At 46.3% G+C, this 18,964-nt stretch overlaps 1 protein-coding gene across 2 annotated transcripts in view; it reads right to left on the bottom strand.

Moving 5' to 3' along the window:
- The window catches only part of LOC141158951 (macrophage scavenger receptor types I and II-like), a 110,302-nt gene that overhangs the window by 25,609 nt on the left and 65,729 nt on the right, over positions 1-18,964 (bottom strand). For both annotated transcript variants that reach the window (XM_073645419.1, XM_073645420.1), the window contains exons 7-8: positions 6,116-6,151; positions 4,694-4,813 (exon numbers count right to left, since the gene is read on the bottom strand). In XM_073645419.1, the coding sequence (XP_073501520.1) occupies positions 4,694-4,813; positions 6,116-6,151 (156 nt within the window). The remainder of the gene's footprint in view (positions 1-4,693; positions 4,814-6,115; positions 6,152-18,964) is intronic.

Here is an 18,964-nt window from a genome sequence, read left to right as displayed (position 1 = left end):
TATCTTTGGGTGACTCTCGTGTTTGTCAATGTCTACAATGATCAGTCCCTGTGCTGCCAATTCGACTCTACCGATTTTAATGGTCACCTCTTTAAATCCAATCTGTGGCACGGGCTGACCATTGCTGGCGATGATACTCAAGTCGTCGTCAGGGTAGCGGGTGATATCCGAGTCATTCCAGTACTGCTTGAAGAGCACGTACGGGATGGTGGTGACCTGTGACCCGGTGTCCAGTAGGGCACTCATAGGAATGCCATCCAGTACCACGGGTAAGACTGGACATCCTCCCACATATTTGTCGCACCAGTTCGATGGGCCTGGTGATCTTTTTCCTGGGGGTTGGCCCTCTACCCCAGGTTGTGCCAGTTTAAAGGACAGTACCTTGCCATATGTCCGGGTTGATTGCAGCGGCGGCAGATGGGTCGTCCGTCCTCGTTGTATCGGTCGCTGGGTCTTCCTCTGGCCGGTGGGGTCCTCCTTGGTCGATGCCACGGGATGTCCTCCGGTCCGGATGCCAGCTGGATCTTCCCTGGAGTGGAAACCTGTAAAGACTGCACAGTTCGGGTTAGCGCAGCAACGCTTTTAGCTAGCTCTTGGACCTGATGGTGCAGGTCTGGAGCCGGGTCATTGTTCAAAGCCTGCGCATCAGCTCCCACAGGCCCTGCCGACAAGGGCGCCGCCTCCTGGTGGTAAGTGGTAGTGGGGCGTCTGTGGGTCACAACGCCACCTGGTGCCGGTTCTCGAAGCACCCGGATGGCTCTGTCCTTGAACTGTGCAAATCCCAGATGAGGGTCCTGTAAGGCCATTGCCCGCAACTGGGTTCGGTGGGCATTGCAATATAAACCCTCTATAAATTGTTCAGTCAACAGCCTGTCCTCGTCTCCTACGCCGTCAGGGTCGGTCTGCTTAATGGCACTCAGGGCCTCTTGTAGGTTCAGGGCATAGTCCCTTATACTCTCATGTGCCCGCTGTTTGCACCCGTAGAATCTAAGCTTGATCTCGGCTGAGGTGCGGGTATCAAAGGTGTCCCTCAGCCGGGTTAGTATCCCTGCGACAGTCCTCCCCCCAGGTGGCCAGGACTTTACCTCCCTTTGGGCTGCCCCGGTTAATTGGGCCACCAGGATGCTCACTTTTTGCTCCTCTGTGAGGGGGTACACCTGGAAGAGGCTATCCAGCTTTTCTCTAAAGTCATGCAGGGTATGTGACTCCCCTGAGTACTGGGGTAGCCAGGCTGCCCCCGGGATATAGGGCATGGTGAAAGGCATGACCGCAACAGCGGTGGCGCTGGCGGGGGTTAAAGCGGTGAAGCTCTCCTCCGTATCCGACATCCTTCTCCCCCCTAGTGGACCGTGGCCTACCTTGCGATGATCCTCTTCCGTAGGCCGTGGCTCCGCAGTGGATCGTCAGGGTTGAGGACCTTCCGTCGCGCTCCTGTGACGTCGGCGTCTGCTGGGCTCCTTCCAGGACCTTACGCAACGTCCGGACGTGAGGCGGGGCTTCAGTTCTCGCGCGCTTTCGGAGTCCACGCCCCTCTTCTTCCCGCGCGGCGTCCTCAAGATGGCGTCCAATGGCGGGAAAACTCCACGTGTGGCGGGAAGAAGGCTGAAGATGGCGCCGGATGGCGGGAAAACTCCACCGATGGCGGGAAGGAAGCGGAAGATGGCGCCGGATGGCGGGAATCTTCACCACAGGTAAGTTTGAACAGTCTTTTTCAGGCACGCAGTACCCGGTGGTTGCGGGCACGAGATCCTGCCGACTACGCCAAAAGTTGACGCGCCCCTGGGCCTGTGTCGCGCAGCGTTGCGCACGCGGGAGCTTACCCAGAGCCGGATCTGTTGAGGGTTGTAGTCTCGTGGCGGTGATCTGGTCCGTGCCCAGGGAGTCAGACTAAGTGGCGCTGTATCAGCGGTAGATGTTGGACGACTACGCCACCCGTTGAGTACAGCTAAGGAGCTGCTGCTGCAGGGCAGACCGCTGAGGCCGGTGGTAGGATTGTGCAGCGTGATAGTATAACCCCCAACGGGAGGGGTATGGCCTCAGGGCAGCCGACGTGGATGATGGAGGTAGCAGGAACCACTCGGAGACGGTACGGTGTAGTTCAGGGTCTTTACTGGTGACAAAGATAGACCCTCCCGGAGTACTGGCTAGCGATTGGGGCCTGGTCAGTCCTTGAGCAGATGGGATCTCCCCTGGCCAGGCGGAGTTGTAGGCCTCCCAAACTAACGATACTCTTCTGGCTACCTTGCTAGAGGCGGGTATAAGTAACCCACGTCCCTGAGTGTACCGTGTGGTGCTCACCCGTATGGCCGGTGACTCGGGGCCTTCTTGTAGCTTTCGCTCCACAACGGCGGTGCTGGTCCCACGTGTGTGACCGTGCCTTCGGGTTTCTGGGCCAGAGGACCTGCAATCCCCTGCCGGTCGGTTTCTGCTGCTGGATAGGAGTTAGTCCCCACAGCCTCGGACTCCGGGTCCGGTGATAACTTCTCAGTCAGGGTGAGCTCTGCAGCTGCCAGCCCCTGACTCCTTGTAGCACTGCTCCCACAGAGCTCCTGTTGTTTCTTCCTATGCTGCTTCTCTTCTCTACTTCTTCTCTACTCACTAACCCTGCCTCAGCCCTAGGTTTATATAGGGGAAGTTCTTCCCCTCCCAGGACTGGGCAGGAGGTGTGGCATGCATAGGATCCCTGACCAAGAGACCTCCCACCTGCTCTCAGACGTAATATCTCTATCACTGTGGCAACCAGACCCCTGGGGTGTCACAATTGCATATCCACAAAATCATGTAAATGCTGTTTTTTTTGTCATTTTTTTTTCATGATATACTGCATGTTGGTGGTCTACAACAGAACACCCATAGATGTCTTATTGGAGCTAGTGGATTTTGATGCTGATGTTGTAAGAACAGCTAGATTGTGAAACTTTAACAAACAATCCGCAGTCTCTCATGCACATGGGCAGGTCTCCGCCTAGGATAACCGCCATCAATTAAGACTGCAGCTTCTCACTGAAATCCATTGCAATCCTCCACCCCAACTTGTTAGCTAACTATGGCCCAGGTCCTTCTTTAAGCAGCACAGCTTTCTTCCTTCATTGCCAGTCTGCACTGCCTGTGTGCATCTGACTTCTGTTTGAAAGAAAACACATCCTTTTGTGCTCTCTGGAACGCTACTGGGGGGTGTAAGTACAATTGCTGCTCTGACCCCATATTTACCCATGACTCAGACCCTCAACTGCTGGTCAGCAAAAGACTGCAATTAACAATAATTGACTAAGGGAATATACAGTATCCCATAGCTATGATGTCACTAATCTCTTTCATCTCTCATGCGGATTTTTTTGCTGAATTTTATGATAATCATGGCAAAAAATATAAAAAAAAGTCCCAGGTGTTGGGGCTCTTTAATTTACTGCACACAATTAGTTTATCGGTATTTTTTAAACAATTTGCTAATTTCATGGTGCCATTATCCCCCACAACAAATTAACACTGTTTTTGATGTGCATAGCAGTATAATATGTGGAGGAACTATCCTTATTCTTATACTTGCCACCAACTCTTTTTCAATGGGTGGTTCCTCTTTATAATCATTCTACCAGCACTATAGGTGTAAAGACTTACTTTTCTCCCACTTTCTAACTTGTCCAATGACTTGCCTGCCATGAACTTAATGACAACCTCTTTTATGATACCTGGGTGCAGTTTGACAGATAGGTGAACAGGTTTGGAGACATAAAGATGACCTACATCTACTTATGTGTCTCGGTGCCTCTGCTGTTAGAGATTAACAGGCAATGGACAGTAAGTTAGGGAAAAGGAAGACACCTAGTGGTTGCCCATTGGCACAATTTTTTCAGAACTAAGACAACATAATGATTAATATACAACATAATTATAAATGAACTTTTGTCTGCCCAAAAAAATAAAGGAGATATATCCATTTTTTATTGGCATTTCTGATCCTAATTATCCATACATGCCTATGGGTCGTGAACATCAGGGCCCGCACACGAATGACCCCAGTGTACAATCCTTGTTCTGTCTATATTTAATATAGCGATATATAGGAGAAGCTTTGTAGTTTATGTTTTCATAGTTGAAAATCATTGACGAAATACGTACGGTAAAGACCGACTCACGGACCCAAAAACATTGATGACACTAGTAATGTTTTTTTACATTTGTGAAAACCCACTAACATCTGAATGAGGCCTAATTGTGCTACCATTGCCTGAAGCGTTACCAGTTTTGTCTCCTATCGAGCACATTTTGATGTCATTGACCAGCAATGGAAAAAGGAGCTGCCAGCAGATCTTGCATGGCCTAGTACATTCAGCTTGGCAGAATATTCCTCAGACAACCATTAATTACCTCATTGATAGTATTGAAGGTGTGCAAGAGCGTGTATTTCAGCACATGGCATTCAAACTTGTACACTTCTCATACAATAAATCAAGATGTTTCAAAAATGTTGTTTCCAATTTTTTATCATTTGCATATAAATAACATATCAGTCCTGTAAATCACATAATTCCATTACTTTTCTTTCCTGGTGTTGCAATTTCAATGTGGAGGAACATAGACGATAGTACAGTATTTATCCTATCAGAGATGGATCTTGTAGAAAAGGAAACCATAACACCAGTGTAAAAAAAGTCTTAAAAATTTTTTTTTTAGGAAAAAATATATTACTTACCCATTGGTGTAGAAGCAATTGGGATTCTAGTAGGAACTCCTTGTTTTACAGTTTCATCTCTTTCCCCTCTATCACCCTTTTCACCTTTTTCCCCTTTATGACCATTTTCACCTTTAGAACCTGTCAGAGTGACAATAATACAATGTTCACAGAATTTGAGAAAAGTGTCAGGAATTTACTTACAGTAGGTACAGTAAGTGTAACATGGCCTCAACTGTGAGTGTCTGAATTAGGAAAATGCTAAGTGATCTCCCTTGGGTAGTGAACACTTGTGTCTATAGCCCCCATGATATAGTAAATGTGTCTATTTCGCTCTTCGGGTTGGTCTATATATCGTGGCTTGGGGCAATTTTGTGGTGCATATTCCCCTCCATAAATCTGAAACAATTTACAGTACAATACAATGTGCAGAGTTTTTCAAAACCCCATCCTCATGTAGTGGAAAATAATCTTCATGAAACTCTTAGTGCATTATTTTCACTAAGGATAGAAATGCTTCTAATGCAAAGGATGAAATCTGCAATAAAAATCTGCTAGTAATTCCTCATTTGGAGGTTGTCCACTACACATGGATTAAGTGTTACAATATTTTCACTTGCTCCAGATTTGACAGAAAATCTCTTTGGCAGTTCTCCTTCATTTGAAACGAGTCTTTTAGAAAAATGTGCTACACCATTCATATGGCAGAGAGGAGCATGGAATCCCCCAAATCATGTTATACCTTTTAAGTACCTGCCCCAGATCTGGACTTTGCTCCTCACTCCCCTGTCCGCTGATCTTTTATGTGCTCCATGTCGGGCTTTGTAGATGGCCCGGCGTGATCCCATGTGATCATCTACCTGCGCCTATATAAGGCCTAGCAAAACACACACCTGTGTCTTGGTATTAAGATTTTCTATCTGCTCCGGAGGTCTGTCTGCCTGCAGCCTCCAGGACCTCTGCTACCTGTTCCCAGTCTCCTATCCGCCCGCGGTCTCCAGGACCTCTGCTACCTGTTTAACGCGTACCTCACCTACCTACTGGACCAACGTCTGTGTGCCCACCCCGACCTTGGGCTTGGAGGATCCACCTCACCAGGTGAGCCTATTGATACCTGAGAAATGACATCACTAAAGTCACCACTAAACTGTTTACCAGGAACGGCACCCATCTTCCCCATGAGCTGTGACCGGTGTTGCAACTCAGTACCATTTAATTATCAATACCTGCCACAATGCATGGACAAGAGAGCCATTCATGGGCAATACCAGCGAAAGGTTATGGGCCAGAGTGGCAAAATTTCTGGGAAAAAAAATATTTTTTGTAATCTTGCACAACCTTAAAATTTTGTTTTCGTTTTTTTCAACCGCAAATCTGTGTGATATTATTTTAGTATATATAGTACCATTATGGCATTGCTGTTTATAACTGCAACATGCTTACCTGATAATCCTGGCTCTCCCTTTAACCCAGGAAGACCTGTAAATCATAATATACATTTACAATATTGCCTTTAATTGAACCCAGACTTCTTATTAGCTGTACAGATTCAAATATTTCCTTTCACAATTTGGTTCCTTGTTTCGCATTTATAAACAGGAATGCGCTCCCTCTGGTTTCATAATTCAGATTCTGATGTATGATGCCACATAAGAAATTGGAGCCATATAGAGGCACTGGAAGGAATCAGAAATATTTATGGTGCCTTATTGGTCTGTGCAACTTGGAGGGGTACATAGAGGCTGTTCAGCAGCACACAGAGTCCCCGAGGCTCCATAATTAAGCATTTAATGAAGAATGGCAACTGGAGACATTCAGAGGTACAGTAGTAACCCCAAAAATGTCTTTAGTGCCTTATTATAACTCTCTACAACTCAGATGAAGTATAACGCCATTATAGAGTATGTTTGTGTTCAAGAGTCCTAAAAAACATGTGATTATTATTACCTCTGTTAAATAAAACCAGGAGCTGACCTTTATATTCTGTGTTTTAAGTAGTTAAAAATAATAAGTTATTTTATATTTCAGCATTCATATGACTCAGTAGCCACCATCACATAAACAATTTATTATGTGTGAACAGAGGGCAAGCCTGTTGAGTGCTAATGTCATTTATCTACCAGGAAAATATCATAATCCAGACCTGAGATGAGAATGATGGAATAGCCTATGGCTAGAGACAGAGATAAGTTCACTAAGTGTTTTTGCCAATATGAGGTGAAAATGTAATGCTATCGCTTAGAAACACAATAAAATCCATGTTGAAGGCTGATAACATGGCTTGATCCATACAGCCAACTTTCTTTCTTTCTAAAGGCTGTTACAAATACTTTAAGCTCACATTTCAAAAATATTGCAAAAATCACTTCTTTGTAATTTTAGCGCTCTGCATTGATTAAAATTTGCTTAGTTGAATTTACTTTTTTCTCTTTGTAAAATACAATGGTCAAGTAAAAAACAGACAATCTTGATAATACTAGATGTTGAAATTGTCAGCTCGGTGTATGAAACTTCCCAAGACAAGAGGCACCAGAAAATCAGCTTTAAGTAAAAAAATCTAATTTTTTTATTTTTTTATCTGACGATGTTTATGCTTCATTTGTCTGTATATATAGATATACACAGACACATGAAGTATAAACATAGCCAGACAAAGTATGTATATTGTAGGGTTTCACTCTCTGCAGAAAGCAGCGTTCACATAATTTCTTTGTCTAAGCAGGCAGATTTATTAAAGTTCATAAATCTTGCACAGTAAACAATTAAACAGCCTTTCAGTATAAGGCAAAAAATAATAGTCCATACAGTTGTATAGGACTCACCCCTTCACAATATTGTCCAGATTGTCACCGCACAGTCTGATCAGAAGTAAGAGGTATGTCCAGCTTCCAAAGACCAGGTCTGACATTTTTCCACCTCTACACAGAGACCATTATGAGCAGCTCATCTGCCTTTTTACCTAGCTGCATGTCCTGGATTGGAGGCTGAAAATGACTGGTCCCGCCCATCACTTACCATTTATTCCTGACATCTGAACCAGTACTGCTCCACTTAATCAATACTTCTGAGCACTACTTGAGCAGGAGCCTGCTTTTTTGGTCTTTATATCACAGAAGTGAGCTACCTCTGTTGGGTACCTTCTGTCATCATACAGTGGACCCTCCCATGTTGTTTCCCGGGTCTATGCTCCACAAGGAAGCTAAAGCCCTGAAGGGCTAGGAACCACCTAGTTACCCAGGCATTATTCCCCTTCTTCTCCTGCATCCACCTAAGTGGGGCATGGTCCAACACCAACCTGAACTTCCTGCCTAACAAGTAGTACCTCAGAGTGTCCAATGCCCACTTAATGGCCAAACATTCTTTCTCCACTATGAAGCAGTTCTTATTACAGGTACACCTCTTCCAAATTATGTCACAGGGTGCTCTTCTCCATTAATCTCCTGGGACAAGACAGTGCCCAACCCGACATCTGATTCATCCGTCTGGACCAGAAACTCCTTGGAGATATCTGGTGCCATCAACACTGGCTGTCTACATAAAGCCAGCTCCAGTTCTTGAATGGCCGCCTTAGCTTCCAGGGACCACTTGGTTATAACTAGTGTTGAGCCACCCCCGTAGTGTTCGAGTTCGGTTCGGTTCGTCGAACACCCGTGTGTTCGCCGAACTGTTCGTCGAACTGTTCGTCGAACACCTTCGAACACCGTTAAAACCAATGGCAGGCAAACAAAAACACATAGAAACACATAGAAAACACCTTCAAAGGTGTCCAAAAGCTGACAAACTGCTCAGAAGACATAACTAACACATGGAAAAGTGACAAGTACATATAGTCATGCGAAAATAAAAGAGGTGGAGGAGTAAAAGGAGGGGGAGACACAGATATAGGCATGTCATGCCCTTCTAAAATCCAAAAAGTGAGAAGCCGACACAGCCAGTCCGCTCCTGCCCGTGCCACCTCCGTGTCGCCGGGTTTGTGCCAGAGCCGCGGTGAACCCTGACGGCCAGCCCCCCTCTCCCAATACTGGTGCCTGTCCGCTGGTGGGTCGAGCGAGCCCCCCTGTGGTGGAGGCAGCTCTAAGCTTTTTAATTTAAATTGTCTCTCTAATTTGAATGAATACACTTTAAATCCATTTACAAGGATCTATTGGAGGGCAAGTCTCATGCCAGCAGCCGCGGTAATTCCAGCTCCAGTAGCGTCCACTAAAGCTGCTGCAGTTAAAAAGCTTTTATAAGGATCGAGCTCGGCTGTCCACCGCAAGGCATCCTACTGCCAGTCCCAGCCCCTATGCCTTGGGGTGCCTCCTGATGCTCTTCACTAAGTATCCCATGGTCCCGAAGCATTTCCTTTGAAAAAATTAAGTGTCTAAACTACAGGTGGTGCAGCTTGCTTAACAGCCGGGATAATCCGCTCACTAGCAGACACTGCTACTAGGCACAAAGTATTTCCTGGGCTAGATGCAGTTAAAAATTTGTAATTAGATAATCTCGTTGGATGCTGAGAAAGCATTCCATAGAGTCTCCTGGCACGCCATATATGATTCTCTTAAAAAGCTTGGGGTAGGGGTCTAGGGGACCCTTTTATAGCCAAAATCACGGCCCTGTATCGCAATACATCACCTAGGCTGAAGATAAATGGAACTGTAGCACCCTGAGGGCTCGGTTGCTACAGACGTATTGCACCTCACCCAGAGGTGTGATATCTCACTCTCAGGTAAGGATGGAGTGTGGATCAGGACCCGACACCTGCATGCATTACACCACATTGCCGTGGGGCAGGGCGACCAATATGCCCCTGAGATGGGCACGACAGTCCCTGTCCCTGGCTGGAGTGGGGGGAGGGAACACTGAGGAAGGGGAACCCTGTAGTGCAGGAGCAGGGAGGAAGCAGTTCCTGGGTGCATTGAGAAGGGAGTATAAAAGGTGGGCACCATCTTAGTTCAGTGCAGAGAAGTCTGAGCAGAAGTGGCAGGGAGCAGGGGCTCTGCATGAGCTCTGCTCCGGAGGCGGGCCTAGTAACAGAGGCCCAGGCCTGGAAGAGGGAGAAGGAAGGAAGAGGAGCGGAGAAGGCTCCAGGAACGAGGAATGAAGGGATCCCAGGGGTGCGGACGGGCGAGTCGCCACCGCACGCCCGAATCCACCTGCGTGGAGGGGTCAGGCCAAAGGGGGAGACCGGTCCCCGAACTAGTGGAGGCAGGAAACGACCCTCAGCTAGAAACCGGAGGCTCTGACATTTTATGTGGCGCAGCCCCTCGCTACACCCGCTAGGAAGGCACCACATAGGGTCAGGGAAACTGGCGCCAAGTTTACCAAGAGGAGGCCCGAGGCAGCCGGACAGAAGTGTTGGTAAGAAAGGCCAGACAAAGGACACACAAAGGGGGTCCTATGAAGTGCTCCAAAGTTATCTGGGAGTTGTCTGAGCCCCTCACCTGGTGAGCACAGTACGACGTGGGCAGCCGTTACCTGCAGACGTGGTCTGGATAATAAGAACTGTGAGTAAAGGCCCTGAACTGCATCACTGACTCCGTGTCGTTACTGCTGCTGCCCGGCACCATCACCCCCATCCTCCGCATACACTGCCCTGAGGCTATACTCCTCCCGTGGGGAGTTATGCTACGCTCTGCTGCACCCACAACACCAGCCTCAGTGGTCTGCCCTGTAGCGGCGGTTCACTCTGACCGCAATCCACGGGTGGCGTAGTCGGACATTTAAACATGAAAACCACATAAATAGTTCCGCCACTGGTTTGACCGCCCTGAGCCACGGAACTGGGTCGCCGCCACGAAGACTACAACCACCAGCATCCACCAAAAAGGGTCCGGCTCCGGGTGTCCCAAGGCCCAGGGGGTGCGTCAGAACATTTTCATCACCTTTCACAATCACCAATGGGACAAGGCAGTGATGTCCTCTGTCCCCTCTCTTATACATCCTAGTGACGGAGCACCTGCTCTCATCAATTCGCCATAACCCCAATATTAGGTGGATTGAGGTGGGAGGCACCGAGTACAAGTGCTCTCTATTTGCTGATGATGTCCTAGTATATATCACTCAATCACATATATCCATCCATGCTGTTATGGCTGAAATAGATCACTTTGTTACATGGTCAAATTTTAAAATCAATGCAGCGAAGTCTGAGGCCCTCGATGTCTCCCTCCCCAAATCCATATAGGATTCCATCCAGTCCAATTTTCCCTTTGCCTGGCCCTCACAGGGTATCAAATACTTAGGAATTCCTATTCATAGAGACCTCTCCCATCTATGTTATCTTAATTTTGGGCCCTTTATTGAACAACTCCATACAGACCACGGTTGGCAAGTTAGAACTGTAAGATTCACTACGTGAACCACTGGTGTTTTGTGGAAAAGCACATGTACACTGCGTTCCAAATTATTATACAAAAAGTGTTTAGGAGTGATAAGGGAAGAATTTGTTTGTTTGTCAGTTAAACTCATTGATGGTGATGTGTGTCAGGGCTCTTTATATCACTGTAAGCAATTGCAGACACCTGTGCTAATTAGTTTGGCAGGTGTGTCCAATGAAAGGCAAGACTACTTAAGAAGGCTCTCTCACATTATTAAGCAGCCTACATTTTCTGCCAAAATGGGAAAGAAAAAGGATGTGTCGGCTGCTGAGAAGCAACAAATTGTGGAGTGTTTAGGTCAAGGCATGACTACAATCAACATTGTGCGATGATCAGGATGAAGTGTCTTGGCAATCAAGAAGTATGTAGCTGATTCACAGTACACACGTGTGCGTGCTGATAAGGGCAAATTGAGGACTCTTTCCTACAGGCAATTACGTCAGGTTGAAAGAGCAGCGGCAAAAAAGCCTTGTCATAGCAGCAGACAAGTTTTTGAAGCTGCTTGTGCCTCCAACGTCCCCCGAACAACAAGATGCAGGGTCCTTCAGAGGTTTGCAGCTGTGCATGCGCCATCCTGTCGACCTCCTCTATCCACTTCACACAAGCAGAAACGGCTCCAGTGGGCCAAACATTACATGAAGACTGATTTCAAAACTGTTTTGTTCACGGATGAGTGCCGTGCAGCGCTCGATGGTCCAGATGGATGGAGTGGAGGATGGCTGGTTGATGGACACCCCACACAAACACGGCTACAGCGCCAACAAGGAGGAGGTGGAGTAATGTTTTGGGCTGGAATCATGGGGAGAGAGATTGTCGGCCCCTTTAGGATCCCTGAAGGCGCTAAAGATGAACTCCATAATGTATGTGGATTTTCTCAAACAGCACTTCCTGCCATGGTTCAAGAAGAAGAACCGTGTATTTCACAGCAAGATCATTTTTCTGCATGATAATGCACCATCTCATGCTGCACATAAAACATCTGCATCTCTGGCTGATATGGGCATAAAAGGGGACAAACTTATGGTGTGACCCCCATGCTCCCCTGACCTCTACCCCATTCAGAACCTTTGGAGCATCATTAAAAGGAGTGTCTATGATGGCGGGAGGCAGTTCACATCTAAGCAACAGCTCTGGGAGGGTATTCTGTCCTCATGCAAAACAATTGAAGCAGAAACCATCCAAAACCTGACAAATTCAATGGACGAGAGAGTTCAGAAGCTCCTTTCGAACAAGGGGTCCTATGTGAAAATGTAACATCACCTAGAATAAAGTTTTGAGTTGAAAACTGTTTGATTTCAGTTTCTAACAACCTGCTAATGCTTATAATTTCAAAAATGACCATTTTTTTGGTCTTTATTAAAATGAAAAGGTTGATCGAAAAGTTTGGGGGATCTAAGAGTGTGGCAACCCAGTAGTCATGATTACTTCGAATTCTGACAATATGAGGGTCATGCTGCAGGTAGTGCAGCAAGAAGGCACTTATGTGCCTTGCGCATCTCGGAGCCCCAAAATTATTTTCCGGGCTAGATGCAGCTAAAAATTATTTTTAATTTTAAATCTGGTGAAGCTTTAGTATAGATGGCCTAATAGGATCAGTGCTGCACACTGCTACAAAGCCCAAATTATTTTCCAGTCAAGATACAGATAAACATGATTAGTAATTTGAAAGCTTAAAACGGTTGGTAGGGTGATTTTAACCAATCATCAAGCTTTTACTCTCCCCAGGATGACACAGGGGTAGAAAAGTCATTTCGGATCCATGATTTGTTCATCTTTATGAACGTGAGTCTGTCTACATTATCAGTGGAGAGCCGCGTGCGCTTATCTGTCAGCACACCACCAGCAGCGCTGAACACACGTTCAGACAGAACGCTGGCTGCGGGGCATGACAAGATCTCCAAGGCGTAAGTGGCTAGCTCCGGCCATTTATCCAGATTGGAAGCAAAAAAAGAGCAAGGGTCCAGTGACACAGTCGTGGCTTCAATGTTTACTTGGAGATACTCCTGTACCATCGTCTCTAGGCGTTGACTATGTGTCAGACTTCTTGTCTCCTGTGGCCTTGCAAAGGATGGGCTAAAAAAGTGGTGAAATGATTCCGCAAAATTGATGTTACCAGCAGATACTGTGGTTCTGTTACGGTTTGAGTGCTGAACACTTGACGGTCTCACGGTTGGCAAGTTGGAACTGTGAGATTCACTACGTGCACCACTGGTATTTTGTGGAAAAGCACATGTAAGATTCTGCAACAGTCTCTGCTGATACTCCTGCATGCGTGCATCCCTTTCTATGGCAGGAATAATTTCTGCAAATTTACTTTTGTACCGGGGATCTAACAGTGTGGCAACCCAGTAGTCAGGATTATTTCTAATTCTCACAATTCGAGGGTCATGTTGCAGGTAGTGCAGCAAGAAGGCACTCATGTGTGTTGCGCATCCAGGAGCACCAAGTCCCTGTTGTGTTGGTGGCGAGGTAACAATCATGCTTCCTTCCTCTGTCCTCTCCCCCCAACCTCGCACAACAGAAATGTGATCAAGGTCTCCCTCATCTGATGAGTCTTCCATCAGTTCGTCCTCCACTTCTTCCTGGGCTCCTGCACCTTCCTCACTAGTTTGGCTGCTACCATGCGCCCTGGTAAAACCATCTCCCCCACCCTCACATGCCTGCCGCCTTGGTGCTGCCGACCGTCTGGACCTTGCAGATGTTAGCCCTTCCGCATACAACTCCTCCTCCTCTACTTCCTCCACCTCCTCTTGTGCCACCACCTGACTCCGAATTCTGTTTAACATGTGCTCCAGCATGTAAATCACCGGAATAGTCATGCTGATAATGGCATCGTCAGCACTAAACATCTTCGTCGCCATTTCAAAACTGTGCAGAAGGGTGCATAGGTCCCTGATCTGAGACCACTCCTCCAGCGTGATTTGCCCCACCTCTGAATCTCGTTGGCCCAGGCTATACGTCAGAACGTATTGCACCAGGGCTTGTCGGTGCTGCCACAGTCGCTGCAACATGTGCAGAGTTGAATTCCACCGGGTAGGCACATCGCATTTTAGCCGGTGAAGTGGCAGGCCCAACGACTTCTGTAGAGATGTAAGTCGCTGAGCTGCGGGATGCGAACGGCGGAAGTGAGCACACAGCGACCGTGCCCTCTGCAGAAGGCCATCTAGTCTGGGATAGTGGGCTAAAAATTGCTGGACAACCAGGTTCAACACGTGAGCCATACAAGGCACGTGTGTGACATTGCCCCGGCGAAGGGCCGCACCCAGGTTTGCAGCATTGTCGCACACGGCCTTCCCTGGTTTCAGGTCCAGTGGAGACAACCATTCATGAAATTGGTTCTCCAGAGCTGACCACAACTCCTCAGCTGTGTGACTCACATTTCCCAGACATTTCAATGTAAAAACCGCCTGATGACGTTGAGCCCTACTGCCAGCATAGTAAGGAGGTGTGCAGGATCCTTTCTGCGCAGTTAGAAAGCTTGTGGCATGACCAGACAGGTTTTGGGTGCAGGTGGAATACCGAGAGGAGGTTGAGGAGGCAGAAGCAGTGGAGGAACTTTGACATAAAGAGGAGTGACGCACAACTCGTGGGGACGGCAAGACTTGGACAGCAGCCCCTTGTCCTGCTGTCACCATAGTTACCCAGTGCCCAGTCAGCGACATGTAACGCCCCTGTCCATGCCTACTCGTCCAAGTGTCTGTGGTGAAATGCACCCTGTCACACACAGAGTTTCTCAAAGAAGCAGTGATGTTGTGTGCGACATGCTGGTGGAGCGCAGGCACACCTTTCTTTGAGAAGTAGTGCCGACTGGGCATCTGGTACTGGGGCACTGCGACGGACATAAGGTCTCGAAAATCCTCTGTGTCCACCAGGCGCAAAGGCAGCATTTCTGTAGCCAAGAGCTTGCAGATGGTGAAATTCAACCTCTTAGCTTTCTCATGGCTAGGAGGAAATGGTCTTTTACTTGTCCACATCTGAGGGACCGAGGGCTGGCTATTGTGCTTAGACGGGGTTGATAAGGGTGTCCCCGGCAAACTGCCGGTCTGTGAGGAAGATGCAGGCGGACATGTAAGGTTGCCTTGATCCAAAGGTGGTGCTATCGATGTCGGACAGCGCTCAACACCAGCTGGTGTTACCACCTCCAAAGAAAATGATGACCTGCCAATCACGCTGGCTGTTGCGGGTAAAGAGGTGGCAGGTCTGCGCCCCAAAACAGGTGTGACTGCTGTCCCCCCAGTCACAGAGGATGAAGAGGCCGCGGATGCACAAGATATGGCAGACGGTGATTGGCCCGGCCGGCTAGGCCGCATTGTAGCACACTGAGCTTCCCACTGCAACTTATGCTTCATGTCCATGTGCCGGTTCATGCATGAAGTACTCAAACTATGTATTTTTTGGCCTCTACTTAGCTTTTGCTGACAAATGTTACAGATAACACAAGTTGGGTCATCTTTATCGATCTGAAAAAATGCCCAGGCTATGCAAGGCTTAGCACCCATGCGACCTGAAGAGCCACCACGACTTGTGGTGAGAGGCAGAGTTGTGTTTGAGGATGCAGTTGTTGACGTGCTTCCAGTACTACGTCTCTGTCCAGGAAGGCGCAACCTGACCTCGTCGTCACTAGCATCTTCCTCCACCTCCTCTGCTGACCTCATCTCTTGGCTGACTGTGGGTTGACAGTAAGTGGGATCTCCGACCTCATCATCATCACCCTGTGCGTTATCACACCCGTCGTCCTCAGAGCCAACCTGTTCCTGCCCTGACAAAAAACTAAAGTTGTCGCTCCAATCAGGTATTTGAGTCTTATCATCGTCTTCCTCATTGTCTCCACCAACAGGAGTTACAGTTTGGGAATGAGGGTCTACATTATGGTCAGAACCTTCTGCGTCTGGTCCTGGATCCGACTCATAAAGATTCTGGGCATCAGTGCAGATCATTTCCTCGTCTGGATTCACAGAAGCGCTGGAGTCGACCTCTGATTCCCAGGCTATAGTATGAGTAAACAGCTCTGCAGACTCAACCATCTGTTCTACCTCATACTCAGACGGGCAGCTGGAGATTTGGGAGCTGTGAGGAAGCAAGTGCGATTGGGGTGACACCTTTGAGGACTGGAGTATTTGTGATGTTGAAGTTGATGTGGAGGAGAGCCCACTTAAAGGAGCACTTGATATCCGTTGAAGCACCTGCTGTTTTTGTGCCTCATCTGGAATTTGTAGCGATTGGCGTGGCCGTAAGAAAGGGATCTTATCACATTGTCCGCTAAAAGAAGTAGACATTTTAGTTTGGCTGGAAGATGGTCTTTCTTCTGCAGATGTTACTGTTGCTTTAACACCTACCCCACGGACACAACCTTTTTTCCCCTTCCCAACACGCCTATTCCCCTTTCCACCAGCAGCAGGCCTTTTTCCACTCATTTTGGTGGTTAACTAATTCACAACTCTGGAGTTGTTTGCACAAAAAAACAATGGATGGTAACCGAGCAGAGCTGAGTGGCCAAACTGTGGTATTAGGCCAAAACTATTGGCTGGGTTAGATGCAGAAAAAAATTATTTTGAATTTGCAACCTGATGGAGGTCAGTATAGATGGACTAATACAAATAGTCCCACACACTGCTAGAAGCCCAAATATTTTTTCAGAGGTACTGTAGATGCAGATAAAAATTATTTTTAATTTGCAACCTGATGGAGGTCAGTATAGATGGACTAATAGACCAAGTCCCACACACTGCTAGAAGCCCAAATATTTTTTCAGAGCTAGATGCAGAAAAAAATTATTTTTAATTTGCAACCTGATGGAGGTCAGTATAGATGGACTAATAGACCAAGTCCCACACACCGCTAGAAGCCCAACTATTTTTTCAGAGCTAGATGCAGAAAAAAATTATATTCAATTTGCAACCTGATGGAGGTCAGTATAGATGGATTAATAGAACAAGTCCCACACACTGCTAGAAGCCCAAATATTTTTTCAGAGCTAAATGAAGAAAAAAATTATTTTTAATTTGCAACCTGCTGGAGGTCAGTATAGAAGGACTAATAGAACAAGTCCCACACACTGCTAGAAGCCCAAATATTTTTTCAGAGCTAAATGAAGAAAAAAATTATTTTTAATTTGCAACCTGATGGAGGTCAGTATAGATGGACTAATAGACCAAGTCCCACACACCGCTAGAAGCCCAAATATTTTTTCAGAGCTAGATGCAGAAAAAAATTATTTTTAATTTGCAACCTGATGGAGGTCAGTATAGATGGACTAATAGACCAAGTCCCACACACTGCTAGAAGCCCAAATATTTTTTCAGAGCTAGATGCAGAAAAAAATTATTTTTAATTTGCAACCTGATGGAGGTCAGTATAGATGGACTAATAGACCAAGTCCCACACACCGCTAGAAGCCCAAATATTTTTTCAGAGCTAGATGCAGAAAAAAATTATTTTTAATTTGCAACCTGATGGAGGTCAGTATAGATGGACTAATAGACCAAGTCCCACACACTGCTAGAAGCCCAAATATTTTTTCAGAGCTAGATGCAGAAAAAAATTATTTTTAATTTGCAACCTGATGGAGGTCAGTATAGATGGACTAATAGACCAAGTCCCACACACCGCTAGAAGCCCAACTATTTTTTCAGAGCTAGATGCAGAAAAAAATTATATTCAATTTGCAACCTGCTGGAGGTCAGTATAGAAGGACTAATAGAACAAGTCCCACACACTGCTAGAAGCCCAAATATTTTTTCAGAGCTAAATGAAGAAAAAAATTATTTTTAATTTGCAACCTGATGGAGGTCAGTATAGATGGACTAATAGACCAAGTCCCACACACTGCTAGAAGCCCAAATATTTTTTCAGAGCTAGATGCAGAAAAAAATTATTTTTAATTTGCAACCTGATGGAGGTCAGTATAGATGGACTAATAGACCAAGTCCAACACACTGCTAGAAGCCCAAATATTTTTTCAGAGCTAGATGCAGAAAAAAATTATTTTTAATTTGCAACCTGATGGAGGTCAGTATAGATGGACTAATAGACCAAGTCCCACACACTGCTAGAAGCCCAAATATTTTTTCAGAGCTAGATGCAGAAAAAAATTATTTTTAATTTGCAACCTGATGGAGGTCAGTATAGATGGACTAATAGACCAAGTCCCACACACCGTTAGAAGCCCAACTATTTTTTCAGAGCTAGATGCAGAAAAAAATTATATTCAATTTGCAACCTGCTGGAGGTCAGTATAGAAGGACTAATAGAACAAGTCCCACACACTGCTAGAAGCTCAAATATTTTTTCAGAGCTAAATGAAGAAAAAAATTATTTTTAATTTGCAACCTGATGGAGGTCAGTATAGATGGACTAATAGACCAAGTCCCACACACTGCTAGAAGCCCAAATATTTTTTCAGAGCTAGATGCAGAAAAAAATTATATTCAGTTTGCAACCTGATGGAGGTCAGTATAGATGGACTAATAGAATGATGCTATGCCCAAAAGATTTTACTTCACTAGGTGCAGTAAAAAAATTGGTATTCTATACACAGGTGTTATATCTTGCAACACAGATAGGCTACTCCACTGACTAACACACTCTGCAATAGGCCAAAAAGGATTAGCTTTGCTAGATTCAGCCAAATGCTGTGAAAAAAACTTGCACAGCACTGGCACAGACCTGCCTGGCAAAAACTGATAGGAACTCATGTAACCTAGTCCTGAAAAGGACTCCAATTACAATTAGTCTTTACTCCCACAACCTATCTATTTAAGAGCACAGACCTCCCTGATAAAAGTCGTAGGAAATGCTGTAGCCTAGTCCTTAAAAGGACTGCAATCACAACTATTCCCTACTCCCAAGCTATCTGTATATTTGTGCGAAAATTGGCTTGAAATTAACAAGGTATAGCGCACACAGCAACAGCGGTGCCGTCTAACACGCA

Source organism: Phyllobates terribilis, unplaced genomic scaffold, assembly GCF_046119375.1.
Source record: "Phyllobates terribilis strain yellow unplaced genomic scaffold, ASM4611937v1 Scaffold_1__5_contigs__length_1240528914, whole genome shotgun sequence".
NCBI lineage: Eukaryota > Metazoa > Chordata > Amphibia > Anura > Dendrobatidae > Phyllobates > Phyllobates terribilis.
The sequence above is the reverse complement of the archived record's forward strand: the minus strand, read 5'-3'. Positions and strand labels throughout refer to the sequence as shown.